The sequence below is a fragment of the Pseudophryne corroboree genome, chromosome 1, assembly GCF_028390025.1.
Source record: "Pseudophryne corroboree isolate aPseCor3 chromosome 1, aPseCor3.hap2, whole genome shotgun sequence".
Lineage (NCBI taxonomy): Eukaryota > Metazoa > Chordata > Amphibia > Anura > Myobatrachidae > Pseudophryne > Pseudophryne corroboree.
In genome coordinates, this window is record NC_086444.1 from 985,317,642 (window position 1) to 985,345,428 (window position 27,787).

The window sequence follows — 27,787 nt, forward strand, 5'->3', positions numbered from 1 at the left end:
ATTATTTAGTTAGTTCTGCTTAAACCAAAGCAGAACTGTAGATGCAGTGATTGCAGTCCATGCTCCTTCTCGGAAAACAAAAACCCAAAATGGTTACATACATTGGAGAGATGAAAGGGGATTGTCATGTTAATACAGTAATTGCACAGAAGTGGACTTCTGCCCAACAGCTAACATTGCTTAATCACATCTTAAGTGTCGGCACCAATTCAGTTATTTGTCCCACAATGAGCATCACATCAGAAACTCCTCATTGTTGCTCCCACCAGTTTCTGCAGATGCTCAAGGCATGGAAACAGTAATAAATGTGTGTCTTATGAAACATGCTGCAATCGGTTACATGTACAAACATCCAGCAGTTACAAGTTCAGCAAAGCATAATGTTTTTATTCTGATGCACGCTTTGGATAATGTCCCATTCTCCTATTAGACAAATTCCTCTTGACGCTGAATCACAGCCAGAAGGCATGCTGAACTCTCGCTCTAAATTAAACTAAAACAGAATATATTAAGAAACAGATTATCAAGGTCGCAGAGGCGGAGACCTCGGATCTGCTACAATGTAATGGCTATATATCAGGCATACAGATGATATAGCTTACAAGCAAATAAGACTGCTCTGACATAGCATATGATTAATAGTAAAACTGACATTAGTGATTTGCTGAAACATTCAAGGAGTTATTTGGCTCTTTTCTCATAATTTGGAATAAAAGAAAAATAAGAGATTAAGGAATAAAGCAGAGTGTCATCATCATTATTGTTATCCTATTAATACATTTCATCCAAAATGGAAACTATCACAGGGTTCACAATGCCTTCCTGTCAGAATCCATGTCCACTAAATCTACAGGCTTACATAGCCATATTCTGGTGATCCCCTTGTACATGTGGGGTAACAATGCTTTGGGGATTTGAGTTCTAATATGGGGATACTATTAAATGTATTTAGAGATAATTATAATGGTAACATCATAATATATCCTCAAACTACAGGTATAGATTGAAACAGATGGTTCCTAAAACTCCTATAAGGAAATATGGCTGTACTCGCATAAACCCTGCAATAATTATAAATGGGTGTAGTATTGTATGCCGGCGGACGGGCTCCCGGCGACCAGCATACCGGCGCCGGAATCCCGACCGCCGGCATACCGACAGCATGGCGAGCAAAAATGAGCCCCTTGCGGGCTTGCTGCGCTCGCCACGCTGCGGGCACGGTGGCGCGCTATTTATTCTCCCTCCAGGGGGGTCGTGGACCCCCAAGAGGGAGATAAAGAGTCTTTTTGCCGGCTGTCGGGATTCCGGCGCCGGGATCCCGACAGCCGGCACACTAAAGACCACCCTTATAATAAGATTTTACTCACCGGGAAAACTATTTCTCGTAGTCCGTAGTGGATGCTGGGAACTCCGTAAGGACCATGGGGAATAGCGGGCTCCGAAGGAGGCTGGGCACTCTAGAAAGATTTATGACTACCTGGTGTGCACTGGCTCCTCCCACTATGACCCTCCTCCAAGCCTCAGTTAGGACACTGTGCCCGGACGAGCTGACATAATAAGGAAGGATTTTGAATCCCGGGTAAGACTCATACCAGCCACACCAATCACACCGTATAACTCGTGATACTATACCCAGTTAACAGTATGAATATAACTGAGCCTCTCAACAGATGGCTCAACAATAACCCTTTAGTTAGGCAATAACTATATACAAGTATTGCAGACAATCCGCACTTGGGATGGGCGCCCAGCATCCACTACGGACTACGAGAAATAGATTTACCGGTGAGTAAAATCTTATTTTCTCTGACGTCCTAGTGGATGCTGGGAACTCCGTAAGGACCATGGGGATTATACCAAAGCTCCCAAACGGGCGGGAGAGTGCGGGTGACTCTGCAGCACCGAATGAGAGAACTCCAGGTCCTCCTCAGCCAGGGTATCAATTTTGTAGAATTTTGCAAACGTGTTTGCCCCTGACCAAGTAACAGCTCGGCAAAGTTGTAAAGCCGAGACCCCTCGGGCAGCCGCCCAAGATGAGCCCACCTTCCCTGTGGAATGGGCTTTCACTGATTTAAGATGCGGCAGTCCAGCCGCAGAATGCGCCTGCTGAATCGTGTCACAGATCCAGCGAGCGATAGTCTGCTTAGAAGCAGGAGCACCCAGCCTGTTGGGTGCATACAGGATAAATAGCGAGTCAATTTTTCTGACTCTAGCCGTCCTGGAAACATAATTTTTCAAGGGCCTGACTACGTCCAGTAACTTGGAATCCTCCAAGTCCCTAGTAGCCGCAGGCACCACAATAGGTTGGTTCAAGTGAAAAGCTGATACCACCTTAGGGAGAAACTGGGGACGAGTCCTCAATTCTGCCCTATCCATATGGAAAATCAGATAAGGACTTTTATATGACAAAGCCGCCAATTCTGATACACGCCTGGCCGAAACCAAGGCCAATAACATGACCACTTTCAACGTGAGATATTTTAGATCCACGGTTTTTAGTGGTTCAAACCAATGTGATTTTAAGAAACTCAACACCACGTTGAGATCCCAAGGTGCCACTGGAGGCACAACCGGGGGCTGAATATGCAGCACTCCTTTTACAATGTCGGAACTTCAGGTACTGAAGCTAATGCTTTCTGGAAGAAAATCGACAGAGCCGAGATCTGTATCTTAATGGAGCCTAATTTTAGGCCCATAGACACTCCTGCTTGTAGGAAATGCAGAAATCAAACCTAGTTGAAATTCCTCTGTTGGGGCCTTTTTTGGCCTCACACCAAGCAACATATTCCCGCCATATGCGGTGATAATGTTTTGCAGTTACATCTTTCCTGGCTTGAATCAGCGTAGGAATGACTTCCTCCGGAATGCCCTTTTCCTTTAGGATCCGGCGTTCAACCGCCATGCCATCAAAACGTAGCCACGGTAAGTCTTGGAACAGACAGGGCCCCTGCTGCAGCAGGTCCTGTCTGAGCGGCAGAGGCCATGGGTCCTCTGATACATTTTCTTGAAGTTCTGGGTACCAGGCTCTTCTTGGCCAATCCGGAACTACGAGTATCGTTCTTACTCCTCGCCTTCTTATTATTCTCAGTACCTTTGGTATGAGAGGCAGAGGGGGGAACACATAAAACGACTGGTACACCCACGGTGTTACCAGAGCGTCCACAGCTATCACCTGAAGGTCCCTTGACCTGGCGCAATATCTTTTATAGCTTTTTGTTGAGGCGGGACGCCTTCATGTCCACCTGTGGCCTTTCCCAATGGTGTACAATTCTTTGGAAGACTTCTGGATGAAGTCCCCACACTCTCGGGTGGAAGTCGTGTCTGCTGAGAAGATCTGCTTCCCAGTTGTCCACTCCGGGAATGAACACTGCTGACAGTGCTAACACATGATTTTCCGCCCATCGGAGAATCCTTGTGGCTTCTGCCATCGCCATCCTGCTTCCTGTGCCGCCCTGTTGGTTTACATGGGCGACTGCCGTGATGTTGCCTGATTGGATCAGGACCGGCTGGTTTTGAAGCAGAGGCCTTGCTTGACTCAGGGCATTGTAAATGGCCCTCTGTTCCAGAATATTTATGTAGGGAAGTCACCTGACTTGACCAAAGTCCCTGGAAGTTTCTTCCCTGTGTGACTGCCCCCCAGCCTCAAAGGCTGGCATCCATGGTCACTAGGACCTAGTCCTGTATGTCGAACCTGCGGCCCTCTTGAAGATGGGCACTCTGCAGCCACTACAGTAGAGATACCCTGGTCCTTGGAGACAGGGTTATCAGCCTAATGCATCTGAAGATGCGACCCGGACCACTTGTCCAACAGGTCCCCCTGAAAAGTTCTTGCATGGAACCTGCCGAATGGGATTGCTTCGTAGGAAGCTAACATTTTTCCCAGGACTCGCGTGCAATGATGCACCGATAACTGTTTTGGCTTCAGGAGGTCTTTGACTAGAGATGACAGCTCCTTGGCTTTCTCCACCGGGAGAAACACTTATTTCTGGTCTGTGTCCAGAACCATCCCCAGGAACAGTAGACGTGTCGTAGGAACCAGCTGTGACTCTGGACTGTTTAGAATCCAACCGTGCTGTTGTAGCACTTTCCAAAATAGTGCTACCCCGACTAGCAACTGCTCCTTGGACCTCGCCCTTATAAGGAGATTGTCCAAGTACGGGATAATTAAAACTCCCCTTTATCGAAGGAGTATCATCATTCCGGCCATTACCTTGGTAACACCCTCGGTGCCATGTACAGTCCAAACGGCAGAGTCTGGACTTGGTAATGGTAATCCTGTACCACAATCTGAGGTGCTCCTGACGAGGATAGTAAATAGGGACATGCAGGTAAGCATCCTTGATGTCCCGGGATACCATGTAATCCCCCTCGTCCAGGCTTGCAATAACCGCCCTGAGCGATTCCATCTTGAACTTGAATTTTTTTATGCATGTGTTCAAGGATTTTAAATATAAAGAAGGGTCACACCGAACCATGCGGTTTCGGTACCCCAACCGTGTGGAATAGTAACCCCGTCCTTGTTGAAGTAGGGGCACCTTAAGTATTACCTGCTGGGAATACAGCTTATTAATTGCCTCTAGCACAGCCTCCCTGCCTGAGGGAGTTGTCGGCAAGGCATATTTGAGGAAACGGCGGGGGGAAGACATCTCGAATTCCAGCTTGTACCCCTGAAATACTACTTGAATGAAACAGGGATCCACCTGTGAGCGAGCCCACTGATCGCTGAAATTTTTGAGACGGCCCCCCACCGTACCTGGCTACACCTGTGGAGCCCCCACGTCATGCTGTGGACTCAGAGGAAGCGAGAGAAGAATTATGATTCTGGGAACAGGCTGACTGGTGCAGCTTTTTCCCTCTTCCCTTGTCTCTGTACAGAAAGGAAGCGCCTTTGACCCGCTTGCTTTTCTGAAGCCGAAAGGACTGTACCTGATAATACAGTGCTTTCTTAGTCTGTGAGGAAAACTGAGGTAAAAATATTTCTTCCCAGCTGTTGCTGCGGATACGAGGTCCCAGAGACCATCCCCAAATAATTCCTCACCCTTATAAGGCAGAATCTCTATGCGCCTTTTAAGGTCAGCATCACCTGTCCAGTGACAGGTCTCTAATACCCTCGTGACAGAATGGACATTACATTCATTTTGGATGCCAGCCGGCAAAATATCCCTCTGTGCATCCCTCATATATAAGACGACGTCTTTAATATGTTCTCATGTTAGCAAACTAGTATGTTTGACAGGGTCACCGACCACGCTGCAGCAGCACGCTCTGCAGGTTTCAGTCTAGTACCTGAGTGTGTAAATACAGACTTCAGGATAGCCTCCTGCTTTTTATCAACAGGTACCTTCAAAGTGGCCGTTCCTAAAACGGCAGTGCCACCTATTTTGACAACCGTGTGAGCGCCTTATCCACCCTAGGGGATATCTCCCAGCGTAACTTATCCTCTGGCGGGAAAAGGTACGCCATCAGTAACTTTTTAGAAATTACCAGTTTCTTATCAGGGGGAACCCACGCTTTTCACACACTTCATTCATTCATCTGATGGGGGAACAAAACACTGCCTGCTTTTTCTCCCCAAACATAAAAACCCCATTTTTAGAGGTTAATGTCAGAATGTGTAACACACATTTTTTTATTTTTTTTATTGCCGGGATCAAGTCACGGATGTTCCTAGTGGATTGTGTATATGTCTCAACCTTGTCGACACTGGAGTCAGACTTCGTGTCGACATCTGTGTCTGCCATCTGAATGAGCGGGCGTTTTTGAGCCCCTGATGGCCTTTGAGACGCCTGGGCAGGCACGGGCTGAGAGGCCGGCTGTCCCACAGCTGTTACGTCATCCACCCTTTTATGTAAGGAGTTGACACTGTCGGTTAATACCTTTTACCTAACCATCCACTCTGGTGTCGGCCCCACAGGGGGCGACATCACATTTATCGGCATCTGCTCCGTCACTATATAAGCCTCCTCCTCAAACATGTCGACACAGCTGTACCGACACACCGCACACACACAGGGAATGCTCTGACTGAGGACAGGACCCACAAAGCCCTTTGTGGAGACAGAGAGAGAGTATGCCAGCACACACCAGAGCGCTATATAATGAGGGGATTAACACTATAACTGAGTGAATTTTCCCCCATAGCTGCTTGTATATACAATATTGCGCCTAAATTTAGTGCCCCCCCTCTCTTTTTTACCCTTTGAGCCTGAAAACTACAGGGGAGAGCCTGGGGAGCTTTCTTCCAGTTGCACTGTGAAGAGAAAATGGCGCCAGTGTGTCTGAGGGAGATAGCTCCGCCCCTTTTCCGCGGCCTATTCTCCCGCTTTTTTCTGGATTCTGGCAGGGGTATTTACCACATATATAGCCTCTGGGGCTATATATTGTGGTATTTTTGCCAGCCAAGGTGTTTTTATTGCTGCTCAGGGCGCCCCCCCCAAGCGCCCTGCACCCTCAGTGACCGGAGTGTGAAGTGTGTATGAGGAGCAATGGCGCACAGCTGCAGTGCTGTGCGCTACCTTGGTGAAGACTGATGTCTTCTGCCGCCGTTTTTCCGGACCTCTTCTTGCTTCTGGCTCTGTAAGGGGGACGGCGGCGCGGCTCCGGGACCGAACACCAAGGACTGGGCCTGCGGTCGATCCCTCTGGAGCTAATGGTGTCCAGTAGCCTAAGAAGCCCAATCCGGCTGCAAGCAGGCGAGTTCGCTTCTTCTCCCCTTAGTCCCTCGCTGCAGTGAGCCTGTTGCCAGCAGGTCTCACTGAAAATAAAAAACCTAAATCTATACTTTCTTTCTAAGGGCTCAGGAGAGCCCCTAGTGTGCATCCAACCTCGGCCGGGCACAAGATCTAACTGAGGCTTGGAGGAGGGTCATAGTGGGAGGAGCCAGTGCACACCAGATAGTCATAAATCTTTCTAGAGTGCCCAGCCTCCTTCGGAGCCCGCTATTCCCCATGGTCCTTACGGAGTTCCCAGCATCCACTAGGACGTCAGAGAAAAATGAGTGAATTGTGATATAGGTTCTTTCACGCCTCAGTATGGTGCTGCAGACACTTGGTAGCACCTATAAAAAGTGGTTATTAGTAATAATAATCAGGGCCGTAAGGAGGGCGTTGCGGCTGCTGCATCTGGCTAGTGGGGTGCTGCAGTGTCCCACCTACGTGACCTTTTGAACATTCCGGCCATGCATGATGCAGGCTGTACAGCTGATTTAAGTGTCCTTAGGGCGCTCAGAGTGGTGCAGTGCAGCAGAAGTGTCCTGTTAATGGCAGCCCAGCACACCCACCGGAACGGGCTCATCTTTATGACGGTATGCGCTCAGGGGGATGGGCGGTGGCTGCACAGAGCACGCTGCAACCTAGTTACTGGGCTGATAATAATAGTAAAAAAGTTTGTACATGTGGTAAAGGACTTTATAACTCTTGGATTGTAATTTGCTATATTAGTTTTGTTTGTTCTTATAATTTTTATCTATATAGAAAAAAATATCTGTTCTTTGAGAAATGCAGGAACATAAATGGTCTCTGGTAAGGGAAAGGTATTCCTAAACTCAGGGCCGGATTATGGCTTCGCGGGGCCCAGGACACTTAAAACATGGGGGCCCTCCGCCCCTTTACCAGTGACTCCAAACACAGCTGAAAGTTTCAGGGGCGTGGTCTAATCGCAAGCGGCATGGTCACGCCCCTTATGCAAATGACTGAGAACTACATTTTTTTCATAGATTTGCCCCCCCCCCAGCCAGGGTCAAATCCACAGGGACTGGAGCACAATACTGCTGCTGACAGGAGGAGGGGGGGGGACTGTGTACCTACACCATGCACACTGAGAGATAACTTCTCCTTCCGAGCCTCCCCGGCGCACCACGTGACACTGCAGCACCCTATTGGCCGCTGAGCCCCGGCTGTCGCTATTCATGAGCTCTTCTTCGCTGCGCTTTGCCAGGCGGAGGTGGACACGTGACCTCCCACTCCATCCCATCTCTGCTGCGCTGCAGTGTGTGCAGAATTTCCCTCCCCCTCCGTCTCAGGCAGCGAGGAGATTCACTGATTCTGTAATCTCCAGCTGGAGATTACAGAATCAGTGAGTCCACGCGCTGTGACATAGCTGCTCTTTCGGGGGCCCCCCTAATATAAGAGGGCCCGGAGTACTTACCCCCTGGACCCCCCCCCCCCTTCCCCTTAATCCGGCTCTGCCTAAACTGACCAATCATTTGAAAAATGATCACAATGGTAACCTAAATTTTCCTTTGCAAGTTTGGAATGAGTAGGAAGCTGAAGTCGCCTGGCATATATTGTGAAAGCAGCCGCATATTGTAGACTGGGCCAATGGACAGTAGCTGATGTTTAACTGCCATGAAATGGGGCCACCTAGTTGCTAGGGAACTTTTCAAAAAGACGAAACTTCATGTGAACCAGTGCATAAATAAGAAAAATATACTGTAAGAGAGTTAAAAGCACTATAGATTACCTCTGCAGACAATTCTCTGCTTTATTTCTTTATTTAAAAAAACAAAAGAGAAAATATGTAACAATTTGCTTGTTCAGAGAATCTCTGTTTAGCCTTAAGCTGGGTACACACTATGTGGGCTGTTAAATATCATCCTAACACGATAATCAAAGAACGCCCGTTGTTGCTATTCAATTGTTTTGGGCGCCCTTTAATTATTGCGCCCAGGTAGACAGGGTGTAGTCGTCTAAAGCGTCAAAACCTGTCTAAACTAAAGGGCGCAACGGGGAAAAGTCCTGTTTGGTCACCCGAACAGCCAACTTCTCGCATATTTCAGCTCGCTGCCTCCGGACGTGCGAACGGAGATGTGACTGCCACGGCTAATGGGCTTGTACTCAGAGCAACAATTGAATAGCTCCGACAGATGCCCAATAGTTAATACACTCTCGCCAACAATTAAATAGCCCCCATATACAATTTATCGTCCAATATATAATTCTGACACAAATCGAATACATAGGGGGAATTCAGATCTTTTTGCACCACTTATCTCCCATCTAAAGTGATGGGAGATAGGGGGCGATATTCAACTGCCCCCGTTACCGCGCTGATCACGCCCATTTGAGTTGGGTTTAGGTGCGCAAATCACCTGAACCTGACTAACGTAATAGGCGCGATCGTGGAAAGACCCATTTGGGCGCCCAAACGGGTCTCTTTACGCGCATTTCAGCTCGCTAACCCCGGGGGTAGCGAGCTGAAATGAACTTGTCACGCCCGTCGGCAGTAACATTAGAATACTGCCAGCAGGAGTGATCGCGGGCAGGAGGGGGGGGAGTGGGGGAGAAATTTGAATCCGGCCCATAGTATAAGTGTGTACCCAAAATCCCTTGTTCCCTGCTGCTGTTCTTTGAATCGTGGCATTGGATTTGCTGCACATCCAATGTGACAATTCCATAACTGATGCAGTGTAGGTAGCCATGCAGCATGTAATGATATATGCGCCATCGTACAGTGGATCGTATAGTGTATACGGCGGTGAGATGTATCGTTATATTGCAGCATCGCTGGGTCGCACTGTCAGAGGGTGTGTAACCAGCATTAAGGTTATACATTCCTGAAGGACACAATGAATTATGCGACTCCAGTGGCCTATTTACTCCATATCTTCAAAAGACAGATCAATTAAAGAAACACAAAAGAAGTCAAAACAAAGAAATGTTATTCAGTATATCACATTAATTTAAAACATTTAAAAAAAAACAATGTCCAAAAATTTTAATGATAGGAAAGGTATTTTTTCTTAGCAAAGAGAAGCTAACAGAAACACATCTCTGATAATTTCCAAAGCAGATGAAATATTTAAATAATGAACTTGTGCTTAATAATTCCATTCCATCATCTCCAAAGTTGTGGACAGGTTGCAAAATTATTTTTAATGCGATTGGCTAAAAGCGACCTATGTATTGGTCTGTGGTGATTACAGGATAATGTTGTTATGCAGGTGCATACTAATCAGACTCTAGCTATCATTTTATAGAATGTAATTGATAAATGATAGCTGGATTGGTTGGTAAGGGTAACTTCTCTACTTAACCTCTTTAGAAAGGTAGATACATCTCCCCCTAAGTGAGGTCATTTGTGATTAGGAGAGATAAGCAAAACGTCAACACTATGGGGTATATGCAATTGCGGTCGAATTCCGGCTGAAATTCGACCGTTTTTAAATTCGACACAATTCGACAGTCACATACCCTCCCGCTGCGACCCGAATTTGACATATTCAATAAAAAACGGATTCGACAGCCCCGCTGTCGAAAAACGGACCAATTGACGGATATGTGCGTCCTGGATTCGACTTTTTGGACGGCACAAAAGTGTTTAAAAAACCCCGAAAAAAAATGCGTGGGGTCCCCCCTCCTAAGCATAACCAGCCTCGGGCTCTTTGAGCCGGTTCTGGTTGTAAAAATACGGGGGGGAAAATTGACAGGGGATCCCCCATATTTTTACAACCAGCACCAGGCTCTGCGTCCGGTCCTGGTGCAAAAAATACGGGGGACAAAAAGCGTAGGGGTCCCCGTATTTTTAACACCAGCACCGGGCTCCACTAGCTGGAGAGATAATGCCACAGCCGGGGGATACTTTTATACTAGTCCCTGCGGCCGTGGCATTAAATCCCCAACTAGTCACCCCTGGCCGGGGTACCCTGGAGGAGTGGGGACCCTTTAAAGCAAGGGTCCCCCCCCCCTCCAGCCACCCAAGGGCCAGGGGTGAAGCCCGAGGCTGTCCCCCCCATCCAAGGGCTGTCCCCTCCATCCAGGTGACTAGTTGGGGATTTATTGCCACGGCCGCAGGGACCGATATAAAAGTGTCCCCCGGCTGTGGCATTATCTCTCCAGCTAGTGGAGCCCGGTGCTGGTGTTAAAAATACGGGGGACCCCTACGCTTTTTGTCCCCCGTATTTTTTGCACCATTCCCACCCCTTCCCACTGAAAACCATGCTCTCTCTATTTTAGTCAGTTAAAACAAAAAATTTATTTTAAAAAATATATAAATAATACTTGTGTCTCCTAATAGACAAACCAAGTACATAATCCCTTCTAATATAAATAGATATGCTATTATCAATAAAAAAAACACCAAAAAAAACATGTTTTTAATTTTTTTTATTAGATTCCGCCAGCAAAGTGAGGCGGAATGAAATTGACGAAATGACTGTCGAATAGCACTGTTGTCGAATCGACATTCTTCAATTGAATATACTTTTGTCGAAAAGCCGCATTTTGACCATTGCAGACATGTCGAATTTTGAAAATATCGATTTGAAAAAAGTCGAATCTGAAACGGCAGTTATTTTGACGAAAAGTACTGTATTGCATTGTCGAATCCAATTCGACAGGTTTTTTTTGTCGAAAATGCCCCATTTTTCGACTTTTTCGGCAATTCGACCGCAATTGCATATACCCCTATCTGTGAAATCTTTGCAGTTTTGGCTTTAAGTGTTCCTCCTATTACCCCATCCATGCTACACAACAGAATTAATTAAACATGCCATCTCCACTGTATTAATACACTAAGGGCTACATTTACATACCCTCCAACATGACCCATTCCATTAAGTACAAAATGCTTTGTTCCTGGACTTCTTTCCAGTGGCGGCTCCAGAGGTGTGGCTGAAGCATAGTCCAAAATTCAGATAGGGGAGCCACACAAACTGCCACCCCAAACTGGCAAACATTGCCTGCCGGGACTTAGAGGTAAATGTATTATAGCGGCTTCCTTCACCTCATTACCGAGGCGAAGCAGGAAGAGACATCGACAAGATATAAAAACATCTTGGGTGGAATTCAATTGTTTGAAAAGTCAGTTGGGTGTCTGTTTTCTCCTGTCTACTAGATTGGAAAAAACAGACACCCAAATTACTTTTCAAACAATTGAATACCTCCCCTTGTCTGCCGAAGCTGGGGAGCGAAAGCTCCCCCCCCCCCTTCTCCCGGCGATGTCCCCCTGAGCTCAAGGCATGTCAGCTCAGAGCTGACGTGCTGTGTCTCCCTCCCGGCCGGCTCCCTCTGTGCATGCGCGGGATCTCACTACTCCGCGAGATCCCCAGCACTGTCAGGAGCCAGCAACCGCCACAGCCAGGGACAGCTCTGTCCCTGCTCTGGTCTATGGGCATCGCCACCTGCAGCTGTCGATTTCAGCGATGCTGACAGTTCATACATTGCCCTCACTTATCTTTTAGATAGCAGTGCCGATAAGGACAGGGGCACACTGCACACTCTCCGCAGCCATCATACATGGGGGAGTAGCGGTATAGCGCACATAACGTGCGCTGATACCGCTTCTCCCCCACAGTGCCCGTTCTTATATTTACTCATTATTGGCAGTTGGTGTGGCTCCCCTATTTGAATTTTGGACTGTGCCGCTGCCCCACCTATGCAACTGCCACTGGCAAGGAAGTCCAGGAACACAGCATTTTGTACCTAATGGAATGGGTCATGTTGGAGGGTATACATTTATCAATGCTTTTTTTTTTTTCCCACCTTGAATTAATTATTATCTTGGTTGCTGGCAAGCGGTAGTGTAGATCAAGCAGGCAGCTGTGCTATCCTTTCCAGCGCATGCACAGTGTCTCAGACCGGATGCTGAGTTTTCAGTGAAGGGGAGACATCATGCTGTTGCGATGGAGACGCAACAACCGCAAGGCATTATGGGCACATAAATGGGAATATAGAACTGCATCTAACATCAGTGTTTAACTGATGCTTAAAACTCAAAATTGGCAAGTAATAATCCCATAAGTAAGTATTGCAAAGTTCAACAGCAAATTTGGCTAAGGCCAAATTAATAATTCAAAAGATCACAAAAGAGATTCCAGTGAGGTAACGCAACTGAATAGCTTCAATATTTCTATTCTACAAACTCAAATATGGTTATTATGGTTCTTGATTTATTACAAATAGCAAATATTTCTTTCTTACCTTCAGGCCACGGAAACTTCCTGGACTTGTTGGAGATGAACAAGAAGATTTTGTGGACTTTGGAGTGGATAACTGGCTGCTTGGCGTTCCATTGACTAAGAAAAAAACAATTACGGAATGAACTTGGAAAAACAACATGCACAAATCACATTATAAAGCACAAACTATGCTCTCCAGACAGCAAACAACAGATTCTTGCAGCAAGCGTTGGATTCCAGCACAGCAGCAGCCCCTAATGTGGTACAGTATGTGATATTTATGGTGACACTAGGCCTGAAATGTGGGAGACTATACATGGTCTTCCATCCTCCTCCTCTTTTAGCAGCTCCTTCTGTTCTTTACTCCACTGATCAGTCAGACCACGAGATCAGCATGATATCCCGGCTGTTGGGATCCCAGCGGTCAGGAGACCGATGCCGGGATCCCGACAGCTGGAATACCGGCGGCGAGCGCAGCTTTTATATATATATAAAATACTGTATTGCAGAAGTTCATCTCAGTTTTGCAGGCTATATTCTAATGCTGCATGTTACTTTTGTTTTTTTTACAATCAGTTCCTTGTTATTTTCCAAATAACTGTTCATCTGTAGTAATGCAGGTCTCAACGTAACCTTGGTTAAACCGTGCTCCCTATCAGGCACAATTGACTGATGACCCAAAGAAATGGATACATAAGCAGAAACAGGAACTGTACAGTACATTGGGGAATAATTAGAACTTCAAAGCATCAAGACGGATGATTCAGCTTTATGTTACAGCATATGCAAGCCACTTGCTTGTCCCATTGTGTGGATCCAATGATAGGAGCATATAAATCAACCGCCAGTGACAAACTCTGAATGGTTTCACATTTGAGATGATTTCAGTGTTCTAGAGCATTTGGCACAGAACAGGAATCATTCAGAGTTTTATGTATGACTATTTTGAAGGGCAATGTGACCCTCTAATTCCCTTTTATTATTCTGTACTGTGGTGACCCTCTACTTCCCTTTTATTCTTCTGTACTGTTTTCCCATACACTGTAAAGCAGATAATCTCCTAAAATAATGTAAACTTGCTCATCTTTAATGCTGCAACTCTGGATCTCAGAATGGTTGAACAGACTTAGGGGGGTATCCAATTACCTGCGATAGTGCTGCAGTCTCGAAAAATGGGTGCTTTTTGCATTTTTCTATCACCTCTATTCAATTAGATTGTGCAAAATACACCCATTTTTTTGTGTGAAAATACATAGGTCCCGCAAAAAGCGGGTCTAAGGGGCACTTATCGCGGATTATGCTTTGCGTGCCTGAGGCATGAAAAGAATAATCCAGATAAATGCCAGCATCGAGGATAAACTCTGGTTTATCAAGGCTAATTGGATAGCGTCCGGTGAACCAATTAGCCGCAGTAAATTACCGTGGCTAATTGGATACCGCCCTTATGGTCTTTCTGGTTAGAGCAATATATTGCAAAGTAGAAATGCATACCCTGCAACATTTTCCACATAAAAAACGGTACAAATTAGGAAAGGGGCGTGGTCACGGGTAAAGGGGGCGCGGCCATGCCCCCTTTCCTATACTTTCAATGGAAGTTTGGAGAGGAAAAAAATCGGTACAAAGCCCTTTTTGGCAGGTACAGACCATAGAAAAAAGGTACTCTACCTGCCAAAAAGGTACAGTTGGAGGGTATGGAAATGTTACAGACTCACTCACTGTACTGGACATGGACAGATTTGATAATGCAAGTACTAAAAATAAAAAAATGACAAAAGGTAACAACTTACTAATTCATTTAAACCTAGCGGGGCACAGTAAAAAAAAAAAAAGGTGTTACCTACATTTTCCAATCTATTGGCATTATTACTTTTCGTGAAGGTTTTTTTCTGTTTTTGGCAGACAAATTCTGATTTATGAATCCCAAAATGGTAGCAACCTATTTTAGTGTAATAGTAGGACTGTGAGTGTGGACTGAGTGGGAAGGACTTTTAATGTCCTGACTTCGCTTTTCATACACGCTTTTCCAAATACAGAAATCACACAAATATGAGTTCCAAACCTAGGCTGACAACCATCTGCATTTTTGACAACAGTTTAGAATGGTTTCCAGGGAACCTTTCCAGCTGAGCAGGTATAGCTCAACTCATCAGATCTTCACAACCCCCCCATGTAATGTTTTATATTAGAATGCATTTCTTACACTTGAAATAATTTTATTTAATACATACAGAGTTTCTTGATACCAGAGAATATGGTTAGATCGTATAAATTGCATCTAACTTGCAGAAAAAGGTAACAATTCTACAGTAAGAGATATTAGTACAAATGCATAGATCTAATACAGTGGTTCCCAAACGTATTTGAATCACGGCGCCCTAGAGTATCAGAATTTTTCTCGGTACCCCTAGGCCAAATGTTCCCTAACGAGAAATTTAGAAAGAAATACTACATTAATTAAATTGTGTTTGTATGTCTTCCTTAGGTTCAGTTTTGTGAAGGATAAGATTTGCTTCTGTCTGTCCACATACGTGATTGGCAGCCACCACTGGTTTTGCCTATTATATTGACCATAAATTATTTTAATTGGTCCTAGTCCACCAACGCAGGGCACCCCTGCAGGTGGCCTGAGGCACGCCAGGGTGCCTAGGAACATAGTTTGAGAACCACTGTTCTAACATTAAACATGCTCAGTGACAATTCTTTAAATCAAAGCACTGTCCCTGGTAATTAGGGGCACTTTGAAATTATACATTTGACTTAACAATATACTGTTGTCATAAAACAACAAACAAAATTACCTATGTTCACTTTTTGGGTACCTGACCTAGTGTAAGAAGATAGCAGTAAATAGACCCTTCCAAGAACACTGCTGTTTATAATGTCACCTGGGTCCTGGAGAATTATAGGGAGGAGGCTATGCTCTAAACACTTCCCACTGAGCAGTGTCTACTTTTATACAGTTTAAGTACATACAGTACCTGATATTACTTGTTCTATATAATAATTTAGGAATGGTCCCAAATGGAACGCAACTGTAGACACACTATGGGGCCTATTTATTAAGCCAAAATCATGAGGAAAAGGCTGTTTCTGCATGATTAAAAAAGCTTTTTAGCATTTAGGGCCTAATTCAGATCTGATCGCAGCAGCAAATTTGTTAGCTAATGGGCAAAACCATGTGCAGTGCAGGTGGGGCAGATATAAAGTGCAGAGAGAGTTAGATTTGGGTGGTGTGTTGAAACAGAAAATAAGATTTTAAACCTACCGGTAAATCTTTTTCTCCTAGTCCGTAGAGGATGCTGGGGACTCCGTAAGGACCATGGGGTATAGACGGGCTCCGCAGGAGATATGGGCACTATAAAGAACTTTAGAATGGGTGTGCACTGGCTCCTCCCTCTATGCCCCTCCTCCAGACCTCAGTTAGAGAACTGTGCCCAGAGGAGACAGACAGTACGAGGAAAGGATTTTGGTAATCCAAGGGCAAGATACATACCAGCCCACACCATCCACACCGTATAACATGGAATATACGTAACCAGTTAACAGTATGCAACAAAACAGTATCAGGCAAAGACTGATTTCAACTGTAACATAACTCTTATCTAAGCCATAACTATATACAAGCCTTGCAGAAAGTAGTCCGCACTGGGACGGGCGCCCAGCATCCTCTACGGACTAGAAGAAAAAGATTTACCGGTAGGTTTAAAATCTTATTTTCTCTTACGTCCTAGAGGATGCTGGGGACTCCGTAAGGACCATGGGGTTTATACCAAAGCTCCAGACCGGGCGGGAGAGTGCGGACGACTCTGCAGCACCGACGGAGCAAACACAAGGTCCTCATCAGCCAGGGTATCAAACTTATAGAACTTTGCAAAAGTGTTTGAACCCGACCAGGTAGCTGCTCGGCAAAGCTGTAAAGCCGAGATGCCTCGGGCAGCCGCCCAAGAAGAGCCCACCTTCCTAGTGGAATGGGCCTTTACCGAATTTGGTAACGGCAATCCTGCCGTAGAATGAGCCTGATGAATCTTGTTACAGATCCAGCGAGCAATAGTCTGCTTCGTAGCAGGAGCGCCAACGTTGTTGGCTGCATACAGGACAAATAGTGCTTCTGTTTTCCTAACCCGAGCCGTCCTGTCTACATAGATTTTTAAGGCCCTGACTACATCCAGGGACTTGGAGTCCTCCAAGTCACCCGTAGCCACAGGCACCACAATAGGTTGGTTCATATGAAATGATGAAACCACCTTGGGCAAAAATTGAGGACGAGTCCTCAACTCCGCTCTATCCACATGGAAAACCAGATAGGGGCTATTTCGGACAACCGCCTCGCAGATGCCAAGGCCAACAACATGACCACCTTCCAAGTGAGAAATTTTAATTCAACCGTCTGAAGCGGTTCAAACCAGTGAGATTTTAGGAACCGTAATACCACGTTAAGGTCCCATGGTGCCACTGGGGGCACAAAAGGAGGCTAGATGTGCAGCACTCCTTTTACAAAAGTCTGGACTTCTGGGAGAGAAACCAATTCCTTCTGAAAGAATATAGATAGGGCCGAAATCTGTACCTTAATGGAGCCTAACTTCAGGCCCATATTCACTCCTTTCTGAAGAAAGTGGAGAAAACGGCCCAGATGGAAATCCTCCGTAGGAGCATTCTTGGCTTCACACCAAGAAACATACTTCCTCCAGATACGGTGATAATGTTTCGCTGTCACCTCCTTCCTAGCCTTTATCAGCGTAGGGATGACTTCTTCCGGAATACCTTTCCCAGCTAGGATTCGGTGTTCAACCGCCATGCCGTCAAACATAACCGCGGTAAGTCTTGGAACACGCAGGGCCCCTGCTGTAACAGGTCCTCCCTGAGAGGAAGAGGCCACGGATCTTCTGTGAGCATTTCCTGAAGATCTGAGTACCAGGACCTTCGAGGCCAATGTGGAACAATGAGTATTGTCTGCACTCTTTTTCGTCTTATGATTCTCAATATTTTTGAGATGAGAGAAAGAGGAGGGAACACATAGACCGACTGAAACACCCATGGTGTCACCAGGGCGTCCACCGCTACTGCCTGAGGGTCCCTTGACCTGGCACAATACCTCCGAAGCTTCTTGTTGAGGCGTGACGCCATCATGTCTATTTGAGGAATTCCCCAAAGACTTGTTATCTCTGCAAAAACTTCTTGATGAAGTCCCCACTCTCCTGGATGGAGATCGTGCCTGCTGAGGAAGTCTGCTTCCCAGTTGTCCACTCCCGGAATGAAGACTGCTGACAGAGCGCTTACGTGATTTTCCGCCCAGCGAAGAATCCTGATGGCTTCCGCCATTGCCACTCTGCTCCTTGTCCCGCCTTGGCGGTTTACATGAGCCACTGCTCTGACGTTGTCTGATTGAACCAGAACCGGTAGGTCGCGAAGAAGATTCTCCGCTTGTTGTAGGCTGTTGTATATGGCCCTCAATTCCAGTACGTTGATGTGTAGACAAGCCTCCTGGCTTGACCATAGTCCCTGAAAATTTCTTCCTTGTGTGACTGCTCCCCATCCTCGGAGGCTCGCGTCCGTGGTTATCAGAACCCAGTCTTGAATGCCGAACCTGCGACCATCTAGAAGGTGAGCACTCTGCAGCCACCACAGGAGAGACACCCTGGCCCTGGGGGACAGGCTTATCTTCTGATGTATTTGTAGATAGGACCCCGACCACTTGTCCAGAAGGTCCCACTGAAATGTCCTCGCATGAAACCTGCCGAAGGGGATGGTCTCGTAGGCTGCTACCATTTTCCCCAGAACTCGAGTGCATTGATGAACAGACACTCTTTTTGGTTTTAGCAGGTCTCTGACCATGTTCTGGAGGTCCTGGGCTTTTTCCATTGGCAGAAAAACACTCTTCTGTTCCGTGTCCAGAATCATGCCTAGGAATGATAGTCGAGTCGTTGGAATCAATTGTGACTTTGGCAGATTTAGAATCCAACCGTGCTGTTGTAGCACTCTCAGGAAGAGCGAGACGCTTTTCAGCAATTGATCTCTCGATGTCGCTTTTATCAGGAGATCGTCCAAGTACGGGATAATTGTGACTCCCTGCCTGCGCAGGAGCACCATCATCTCCGCCATCACCTTGGTGAAAATCCTCGGGGCCGTGGAAAGCCCAAACGGCAACGTCTGAAACTGGTAATGACAGTCCTGTACAGCGAATCTCAGGTACTCCTGATGAGGAGGATATATGGGGACATGAAGGTATGCATCCTTTATGTCTAGTGACACCATAAAATCCCCCCCTTCCAGACTGGAGATCACTGCCCGGAGCGATTCCATCTTGAATTTGAACTTTTTCAAGTACAGGTTTAGGGATTTTAGATTTAAAATGGGTCTGACCGAGCCATCCGGCTTCGGGACCACGAACAGGGTTGAATAGTACCCTTTCCCCTGTTGGACTAGGGGAACCTTGATAATCACTTGTTGTTGACACAGCTTTTTGCAGCTAACACTACTGCCCTCTCTGGGGGAGAAGCTGGCAAGGCCGACTTGAAAAATCGGTGAGGGGGCACCTCTTCGAATTCCAGTTTGTAGCCTTGGGATACAATTTCCATCGCCCAAGAATCCACATCTGACAGAACCCAAACCTGGCTGAAAAGTCGAAGACGTGCCCCCACCGGTGCGGACTCCCTCAGTGGAGCCCCAGCGTCATGCGGTGGATTTAGTAGAAGCCGGGGAGGACTTCTGTTCCTGGGAACTAGCCGAAGCAGGCGTTCTTTTCCCTCTACCCTTACCTCTGGCGAGGAAGGATGAGCCCCGACCTCTTCTGGACTTATGCGACCGAAAGGACTGCATCTGATATTGTGGATTTTTCTTTTGCTGTGGGGGAACAAAAGGCAAAAAGGTAGATTTACCCGCGGTAGCTGTGGAAACCAGGTCTGCGAGACCTTCCCCAAATAAAACTTCACCCTTGTAAGGTAAAACCCCCATATGCCTCTTTGAGTCGGCATCACCCGTCCATTGGTGGGTCCACAGGGCTCGCCTAGCAGAAATCGGGATGGCGTTGGCTCTCGAACCTAGCAGCCCAACGCCTCTTTGAGCGTCTCTCATATATAAGACTGCGTCTTTAATGTGACCTAAGGTCAATAAAATGGTATCCCTATCTAGGGTATCAATGTCAGCTGACAAGGTATCTGTCCAAGCTGCAACTGCGCTACATACCCATGCCGATGCTATTGCCGGTCTGAGTAAAGCACCCGTATGCGTATAAATAGATTTTAAGGTAGTTTCCTGTCTGCGATCAGCCGGATCCTTGAGGGCTGCCGTGTCTGGAGACAGTAGCGCCACCTTCTTGGACAAGCGCGTTAAAGCCTTGTCCACCCTGGGCGAGGATTCCCACCGTACCCTGTCCTGTGCAGGGAAAGGTTACGCCATAAGAATCCTCTTGGGAATCTGCAGTTTTTTGTCTGGAGTTTCCCAAGCTTTTTCAAATAACTCGTTCAGCTCATGAGATGGGGGAAAGGTTACCTCAGGCTTCTTTTCCTTATACATGCGCACCCTCGTGTCAGGGACAGAGGGGTCATCTGTGATATGTAAAACATCTTTTATTGCAATAATCATATAATGAATACTTTTGGCCATCCTTGGGTGTAACCTTGCATCATCGTAGTCGACACTGGAGTCAGAATCCGTGTCGGTATCAGTGTCTGCTATTTGGGATAGAGAACGTTTTTGAGACCCTGAAGGGCCCTGTGACACAGTCAAAGCCATAGATTGACTCCCTGCTTTTTCCCTGGACTCTGCTTTGTCCATCCCCTTATGTAATAAGGTCACATTTGCATTTAAAACATTCCACATGTCCATCCAATCAGGTGTCGGCGTTGCCGACGGAGACACCACAATCATCTGCTCCACCTCCTCCTTAGATGAGCCTTTCGCTTCAGACATGCCGACACACTCGTACCGACACCCCCACACACACAGGGATATATTTATATGGAGACGGTTCCCCAATAAGGCCCTTTGGAGAGACAGAGAGAGGGGTGGTCTTCTGTATGCCGACTGACGGGATCCCGGCGCACAGTATACCGGCGCCGGGGTCCCGACGGCATACCGACACTTATTCTCCCTCGTGGGGGTCCACGACTCCCCTGAAGGGAGAATAAAATAGTGTGGCGCGCGTAGCGCGCCACCGTGCCCGTAGCGTGGCGAGCGCAGCGAGCTCGCAAGGAGCTAATTTGCGCTCGCCACACTGTCGGTAAGCCGGCGGTCGGGCTCCCGGCGCCGGTATGCTGGTCGCCGGGAGCCTGACCGCCGGCATACCGTAGTGAACCCAGAGAGAGAGTATGCCAGCACACACCCAGCGCCAACTGACACTGGAAACAAATTCCCAGATAATGTAGCGCTTTTATATATAATTATCTGTATAGTACACTCACTGCGCCTTACAAATGCCCCCCCCCCCCCCCCCTCTTTTCTGACCTGTGTCACCGTGTTCAGCAGGGGAGAGTCCGGGGAGCCAGCTTCTCTGCAACGCTCTGTGGAGAAAATGGCGCTGGTTAGTGCTGTGGAATCAAGCTCCACCCCCTCCAGCGGCGGGCTTCGGTCCCGCTCAATTTTGTAATACTGGCGGGGGATTTTTATATCTACTGCCTCTGCAGCCTATATATATGTATTTGCCAGTCCTAGAGGTTTATTATTGCTGCCAAGGGCGCCCCCCCTGCGCCCTGCACCCATCAGTGCCTGCAGTGTGTGTTGTGTGTGGGAGCAATGGCGCGCATCGGCTTACCTCAGGGAAGATCTGAAGTCTTCTGCCTCCTTTAAAGTCTTCTTTCTTCTTATACTCACCCGGCTTCTGTCTTTCAGCTCTGTGAGGAGGACGGCGGCGCGGCTCGGGACGAACGGCGAGGGGAGACCTGCGTTCCGACTCCCTCTGGAGCTAATGGTGTCCAGTAGCCTAAGAAGCAGAGCCTATCAGTTAAGTAGGTCTGCTTCTCTCTCCTCAGTCCCACGATGCAGGGAGCCTGTTGCCAGCAGTGCTCCCTGAAAATAAAAAACCTAACAAAATTATTTTTTCAGAGAAACTCAGGAGAGCTCCCTGTAATGCACCCAGTCTCCTCTGGGCACAGGAACTAACTGAGGTCTGGAGGAGGGGCATAGAGGGAGGAGCCAGTGCACACCCATTCTAAAGTTCTTTATAGTGCCCATGTCTCCTGCGGAGCCCGTCTATACCCCATGGTCCTTACGGAATCCCCAGCATCCTCTAGGACGTAAGAGAAATCTAAATTGCAGTGTAAAAACAAAGCAGCCAGTATTTACCCTGCACAGAAACAATATAACCCACCAAAATCTCTCTCTGCACATGTTATATCTGCTCCACCTGCAATGCACATAGGTCATTCTGACCTGATCGCATGCTGCTGTTTATCGCAGCGCAGCAATCAGGTTAGAAGGTGCGCACGCTCCGCAATGTGCCAGTGCATGGCTGGCAGCCGATGGCTGTCGTTGCCTAGCGATTGCCTCTGCCTGATTGACAGGCAGAGGCGTTCACTGGCCGGGAAGGGGCGGCACGGCGGCATTTGGACGCCGTTTTGTGGACGCGGTTCGACCAACGCAGGCGTAGCCGGGCCGAGCAGGGGGCAGGCCGCAGAGGCTGCATGATGTCACACGCAGCCGCTGCGACCCAGGCAAAAGCTGCGCTGGCCAGGAGCTACTCCTGAAGTGCAAAAGCATTGCCGCTGCGTGATGCTTTTGTACTTCTGCGGGGGACGAGGGGTGGGCCTGACATGCGGGGCGCACTAGCCCGGACTAGCCCTGTGCTGGGCGTCTTCCCGCATGTCATTGTGCCTGATCGTAGCCCTGCAAAATTTTGCAGGGCTACGATCGGGTCTGAATTAGGCCTATAGTTTTGCCTATCAGCTAACAAATTTGCTGCTGCAATCAGATCTGAATTAGGCCCTTAGCCAATTTAACAGCACTGAACACAGGAAAATATATAGGGGTGTATTCAATGCTTGTCAGTTTCTTTCCGATGGAAAGGATCCAACAATGCAGTATTCAATTTGCAGCGGATTTGGCCGTTCTCGACAATGTCGATCTGACTTTTTTAAAGTCGGATTGACATTGTTGGAAACGGGGCTAAAACCTGTCGGATCAGACAAAATATGTGGATCCGCGGCTAATCCGCCGATCCACGTGTTTTCCGACATGTCGGAATTGCCGACCTGTTGGATAAACAGCAGCCCAATTGATGAGTTCGAAACACTATCCGACCTAAAAAAGTCGGAAACAGCCGTTTTTCCGACTACAGGCAGTTCCGACTTGAATTGAATACCCCCCGTAGAGGTAAAACCCCCCAATAACTACCACCAACCTCAGATAGCATTAGCCAATAAAACCTGTAGTTTCATCGGAGAGGGATCTTCAGATCCCTCAACAGCAGTATGTACTGTGCACATATGTGGAAATCACAAACATCTCCTTCTCTACTGTGATAAGCAAGCGATGAAAGGGATTTTTATGGAGCAAAGTCATTGCCAGGACAGCCTCCTAACGATGCTCTGTAACCACAATGACTTTGACATAACTTGCCCCAGTCAATCATCAATGTACATAGTAGAAATAACAGATGTTACAGGGTTTTTGGGCGAACTTTCATAAATAGGCCCCATGTATGACTAAATGCCACCATAGCCAGTAGGGGACAATGGACCCGATTTAGATTTGTAAGTAAAGCAATAAAAGCAAGTAACTGTGTCTGGAGCAAACCATGTTGCCATGCAAGGGGAGCAAAAACATTTATATTTTTTCGGTGCAAGGTAAATACAGGCTGCTTTTGCATGTAGCCCACAAATGTTAGACAGCTTTATTTATACCCCTTTTACACCGCCACTTAAAACCTGGGTTATTGTCATGATAACCCAGGAGTGGCTCGGTGTAAAAGGATTAATCTGGGTCCCGTTACCCAGGTATCTTCATACTGCATAAAGAAGAGGCGGCGCTTGGAGATCATTTCATTCGGCAGTGACATCACCAAGCCGGCAATATGCCGGGTCGGGCCGCTGTCTGAAAGAGGTCTCTTGATGGGTCGCCCCTGGGAAGCACCCGTGTAAGGCTTCCAGGTGCGACCCGTCATTTTAGTATAAAAACGGTATTATTTACGCTGAAATTAAGATTTCAGCTTGGAACACGCCCCACCCAAACCTAAATCTCTCTACATATGCTACATCTGCCTGCAGTGCAACATGGTTTTGCCCAGTTGCTTGCTTTTTTGCTTTACTTACAAATCTGAAATTAGGCTCAATGTCTGCTTGGATGATTAAGCTCAGATGTTGAAGAGAACAGGTTCATGAAGCTGGACAGAACAGTGAGTTGGCAAGTGAGCAGGTAAAGCTGAGCAAGAAAGCCACAATCAGAATGGCTCACCTGGGGACCTTGCTGTGGAATAGGCACTAGAGTAGTAGCCAGTCCTCTTTACTGCATTCATTTTATAACAAGGGCAAAGACAGCAAGAAAATACATTAATTAGCAGTTCACTTCTAATATGCACAAATACTAAAATCAACAAGTAGCATCTGGGATGTTTTTGTCTAAATATTTGACAGTAATTCCCTAATGATTGGGTTGATTTTTCTCATTATTAGGGAATTAAATACACCATAATATTAATGGATCAGTGTTGTATAGGCAGCACTAATGTCACTCAACTAATGCAAACAGCACAAACATCCCACATTTCTTACTATGGTGGTATGCCTTGTGGTTGTAATTAAGTGGTGATGGCCATAAAGTGACATTGGTACGGTTGAAACGCTGGCACCACCACCACCAACATTGAGACTTTTCCCCTTGCACCCTGCAGAAGATACAGGGCAATTGGTTATATTAGGGCACCATATTCTAGCACAATGTGTGCAATCCAACATTGAGCCCGCATGTTTTTTTACAATGGAACTTGGCATGTGTGCAATCCAACATTGAGACCGCATGTGTTTTTACATAGTACCTTTGTGTGGAAAAAAACTGCACCTCATATCATACTTGCCTACTTCTAATTTCTCCTCTCTGGGAAAAGTGTGGAGAAGAGACGCTGCAGGGAACTTCGGGGGCGGGGCCGGGTTGTGACATTATCAAGCTCTGCATCATGTTAGCCCCTCCCCCATCACACGGACCCGCGAATACCAGTGAGTATCTCTTCATCCTGCCAGCATCACTAGGGTGCAGGCAGGATGCGGGAGGACTGCCTGCTCTTCTGAGGGTGCGGGGGGCTACCCCAAATATCGGAAGCCTCCCGCAACTTCCGGGAGAGTAGGCAAGTATGCCTCACATACAGATTCAGACTCAGTCGCACACAGATATACACAGGCCGATATGTGCTAGAAGTAGAGTTCCCTGAAATAAATATAATATTTTGTCGCTACTGTATATTGTTTCAGCATTAAAACAATTGTACATCTTCTGGTCCTCATAGTATTAATTAGCTATAGCCATGCTGAACGTTATCAAGGACCTAACAGAAAGTAATTAAGAATCCTGATTATGGGGTACATTTACTAAGCAGTGATAAGAGTGGAGAAGTGAGCCAGTGGAGATATTTCCCCATCAACCAATCAGCAGCTCTGTATCATTTTATAGTATGCAAATTATAGATGTTACTTCGGTGCTGATTGGTTGATGGTGAAATATCTCCACTGGCTCACTTCTCTGCTCTTATCACTGCTTAGTAAATGTACCCCTATGTAACACAAATAAGCGTAAAGACTGATGTGTGTTATCGGTTAAGTTACTCTATTTACTGATTTTTACAAAACAAACATAAAGGGTTAGATGCATCATCGATTGGAGGAAGAGAAAAGGCACCAGCCAATCGGCTCCTAACTGCCATGTCACAGGCCCTGTTTGAAAAATGTCAGTTAGGCTTTGGTTGGCTGGTAGTTTATCACTTTCCATTTTATCACTCTCCATGCGATCATGCATCTAGCCCACAATGTACAATAGTAAAAGGAAAAGAGAAAATGTATTGTGGCTGTGCTCACAGATGAAACTGTAATAATAGACGTGACATTGTACAAAGAGCTGATGGGCTACAGATGTGTCCTCATACACTTAGTGCCCGTATGCCATATAGAGCAAGCCGCTCTATGCGACTGAGACACTAAGGGGGAGATTCAAATGTTTGAAAAGTCGGTTGGGTGTCTGTTTTTTCCTGTCTATTAGATAGGAAAAAACAGACTCCTAACTGACTTTTCAAACATTTGAATCTCTCCCTAAGAGAGGAGTAGCGTACCATATATTTCTTTACATTTTACATATTATAAGCAGAATCAGAGATGAGCCAATCACAGTGTACAAGTCGCAGAATAAGCACAACAGAACTTGGCATGAGGAAAACTGCAGCCATCTGCATAGGGGCCATTTTTTCACAGCTTCAGACTACAAATGTCACACATCACAGTGGTCTGCCTACACTAACGTTATATTTTTCTCACTTCCAGTACTTTCATTTGTGTGCATGGGATGCACATTCTGAGTGAAAAGCCGCTTAGTGGATCCCAGTCGCCTGGCGACCTGAGGCGCCAAGAGGGGCTATTTGAAACGGCATCAGCAACAGTGTAAAATTACACATCTGTACAACTAGTATCAACAGAAGGTACAGGTAAACTTGGAGGCATATCTCAAATCCATCAGTTTATAAGTACATACAAAAGATCATCATTGTAACTAATAGTGTAGAGAATTGTAGGTGCCACTAGTCACCCCAGCAACTAAGTACCCTTTCCAATGAGCCATTCTAAGAGATCTTGTACTCTCATATATGGATAGAAGGCTCTTTGGAACAATTTCACATAATTTGGTTTATAAAAATCTCTACCTATCTATTATGTACCTGGGGAAGATGTACTAAGCCTTGAAAAGTGATACATTTCACAGTGATAAAGTGCCAAACAATCAGCTCCTAAATGTCATTTTTCAAACCCACCCTGTAACATGACAATTATGAGCTGATTGGCTGGTACTGTATCACTGTGAAATGTATCACTTTTCAAGGCTCAGCACATTTCACCCCCCCATATCAGATTTTTTCATACTTGCGAGGGCTACGGCCATTATCATTACCTGTTGCTGGAGACTTGCTGCGCCGTGACAGCCCAGGACTCTTGGAACCTGATGGTCTGGGAGAGCGGGAGTATGACGTTTTCATAACACGGCACTCTGAAATTGAGGGAAGAGCAATAAAGGTTATTGCATAAACAGGACTAAGAATACGGCCACATATAGCGGCCAAGCTGGTCCCGCTGAACGGGACCAGCTTGGCCAGGAGGGGGGTTTTGTGTTCAGAACAGGATCCGGCCAGTGACACGCGGGATTTCAAGAGCACACAGTGCTGTGAACACATACATTGAAATGTATGTGTTCATCTTGAAATCCTGTCGTCCTGCCATCCGGCTCAACCGCAGCATGCTTGGATCCGGCGGCGGCGGGACTGCCGCACATGCAGGGACTGCCGCCCATGTGCAGTCTCCTTGCGGCCAAGTGGGCCCCCGATGAACGGGACCCACTTGGCCGCTATGTGTAGCCGTAGCCTAATGCGGACAGGCAATAACCAATGTCTAGTTATAGCCGAGTCTTTATTCACAATGGGATGGGCATGTTATGCCAGCTACCGGGATCCCGACAGCATACTGCCGGTGGGGGGGCGGGGGGGAGGTGAGTGCAACAAAGCCCCTTGCGTGCGCTATCCACAGGTTCAATTCCCACTCTATGGGTATCCTGGAATAGACCCTGTGGGTCGGCATTACGACTGCCGGCATTTTTAGCGTTTGGGATTCCCGCGTCGGCATGCTGACTGCTGGGATCCTGAGCACCGATAACATAAACGCATCCCTTCACATCAGCTCTATTCTACTGGCTTAACCAAGACCCAAGGGCAGC

At 46.9% G+C, this 27,787-nt stretch overlaps 1 protein-coding gene across 4 annotated transcripts in view; it reads right to left on the reverse strand.

Moving 5' to 3' along the window:
• DCLK2 (doublecortin like kinase 2) overlaps nucleotides 1–27,787 on the reverse strand; it is a 235,802-nt gene that overhangs the window by 77,810 nt on the left and 130,205 nt on the right. For 3 of the 4 annotated variants that reach the window (XR_010177472.1, XM_063920574.1, XM_063920573.1), the window contains 3 exons: nucleotides 26,972–27,067; nucleotides 24,281–24,331; nucleotides 12,918–13,012 (listed from right to left, as the gene is read on the reverse strand). Coding sequence is in view for 3 of the 4 variants with exons in the window: in XM_063920574.1 (XP_063776644.1) it covers nucleotides 12,918–13,012; nucleotides 24,281–24,331; nucleotides 26,972–27,067 (242 nt within the window). In the remaining variant the exon portion in view is untranslated. The remainder of the gene's footprint in view (nucleotides 1–12,917; nucleotides 13,013–24,280; nucleotides 24,332–26,971; nucleotides 27,068–27,787) is intronic. The other variant, XM_063920575.1, reaches the window with a different exon arrangement.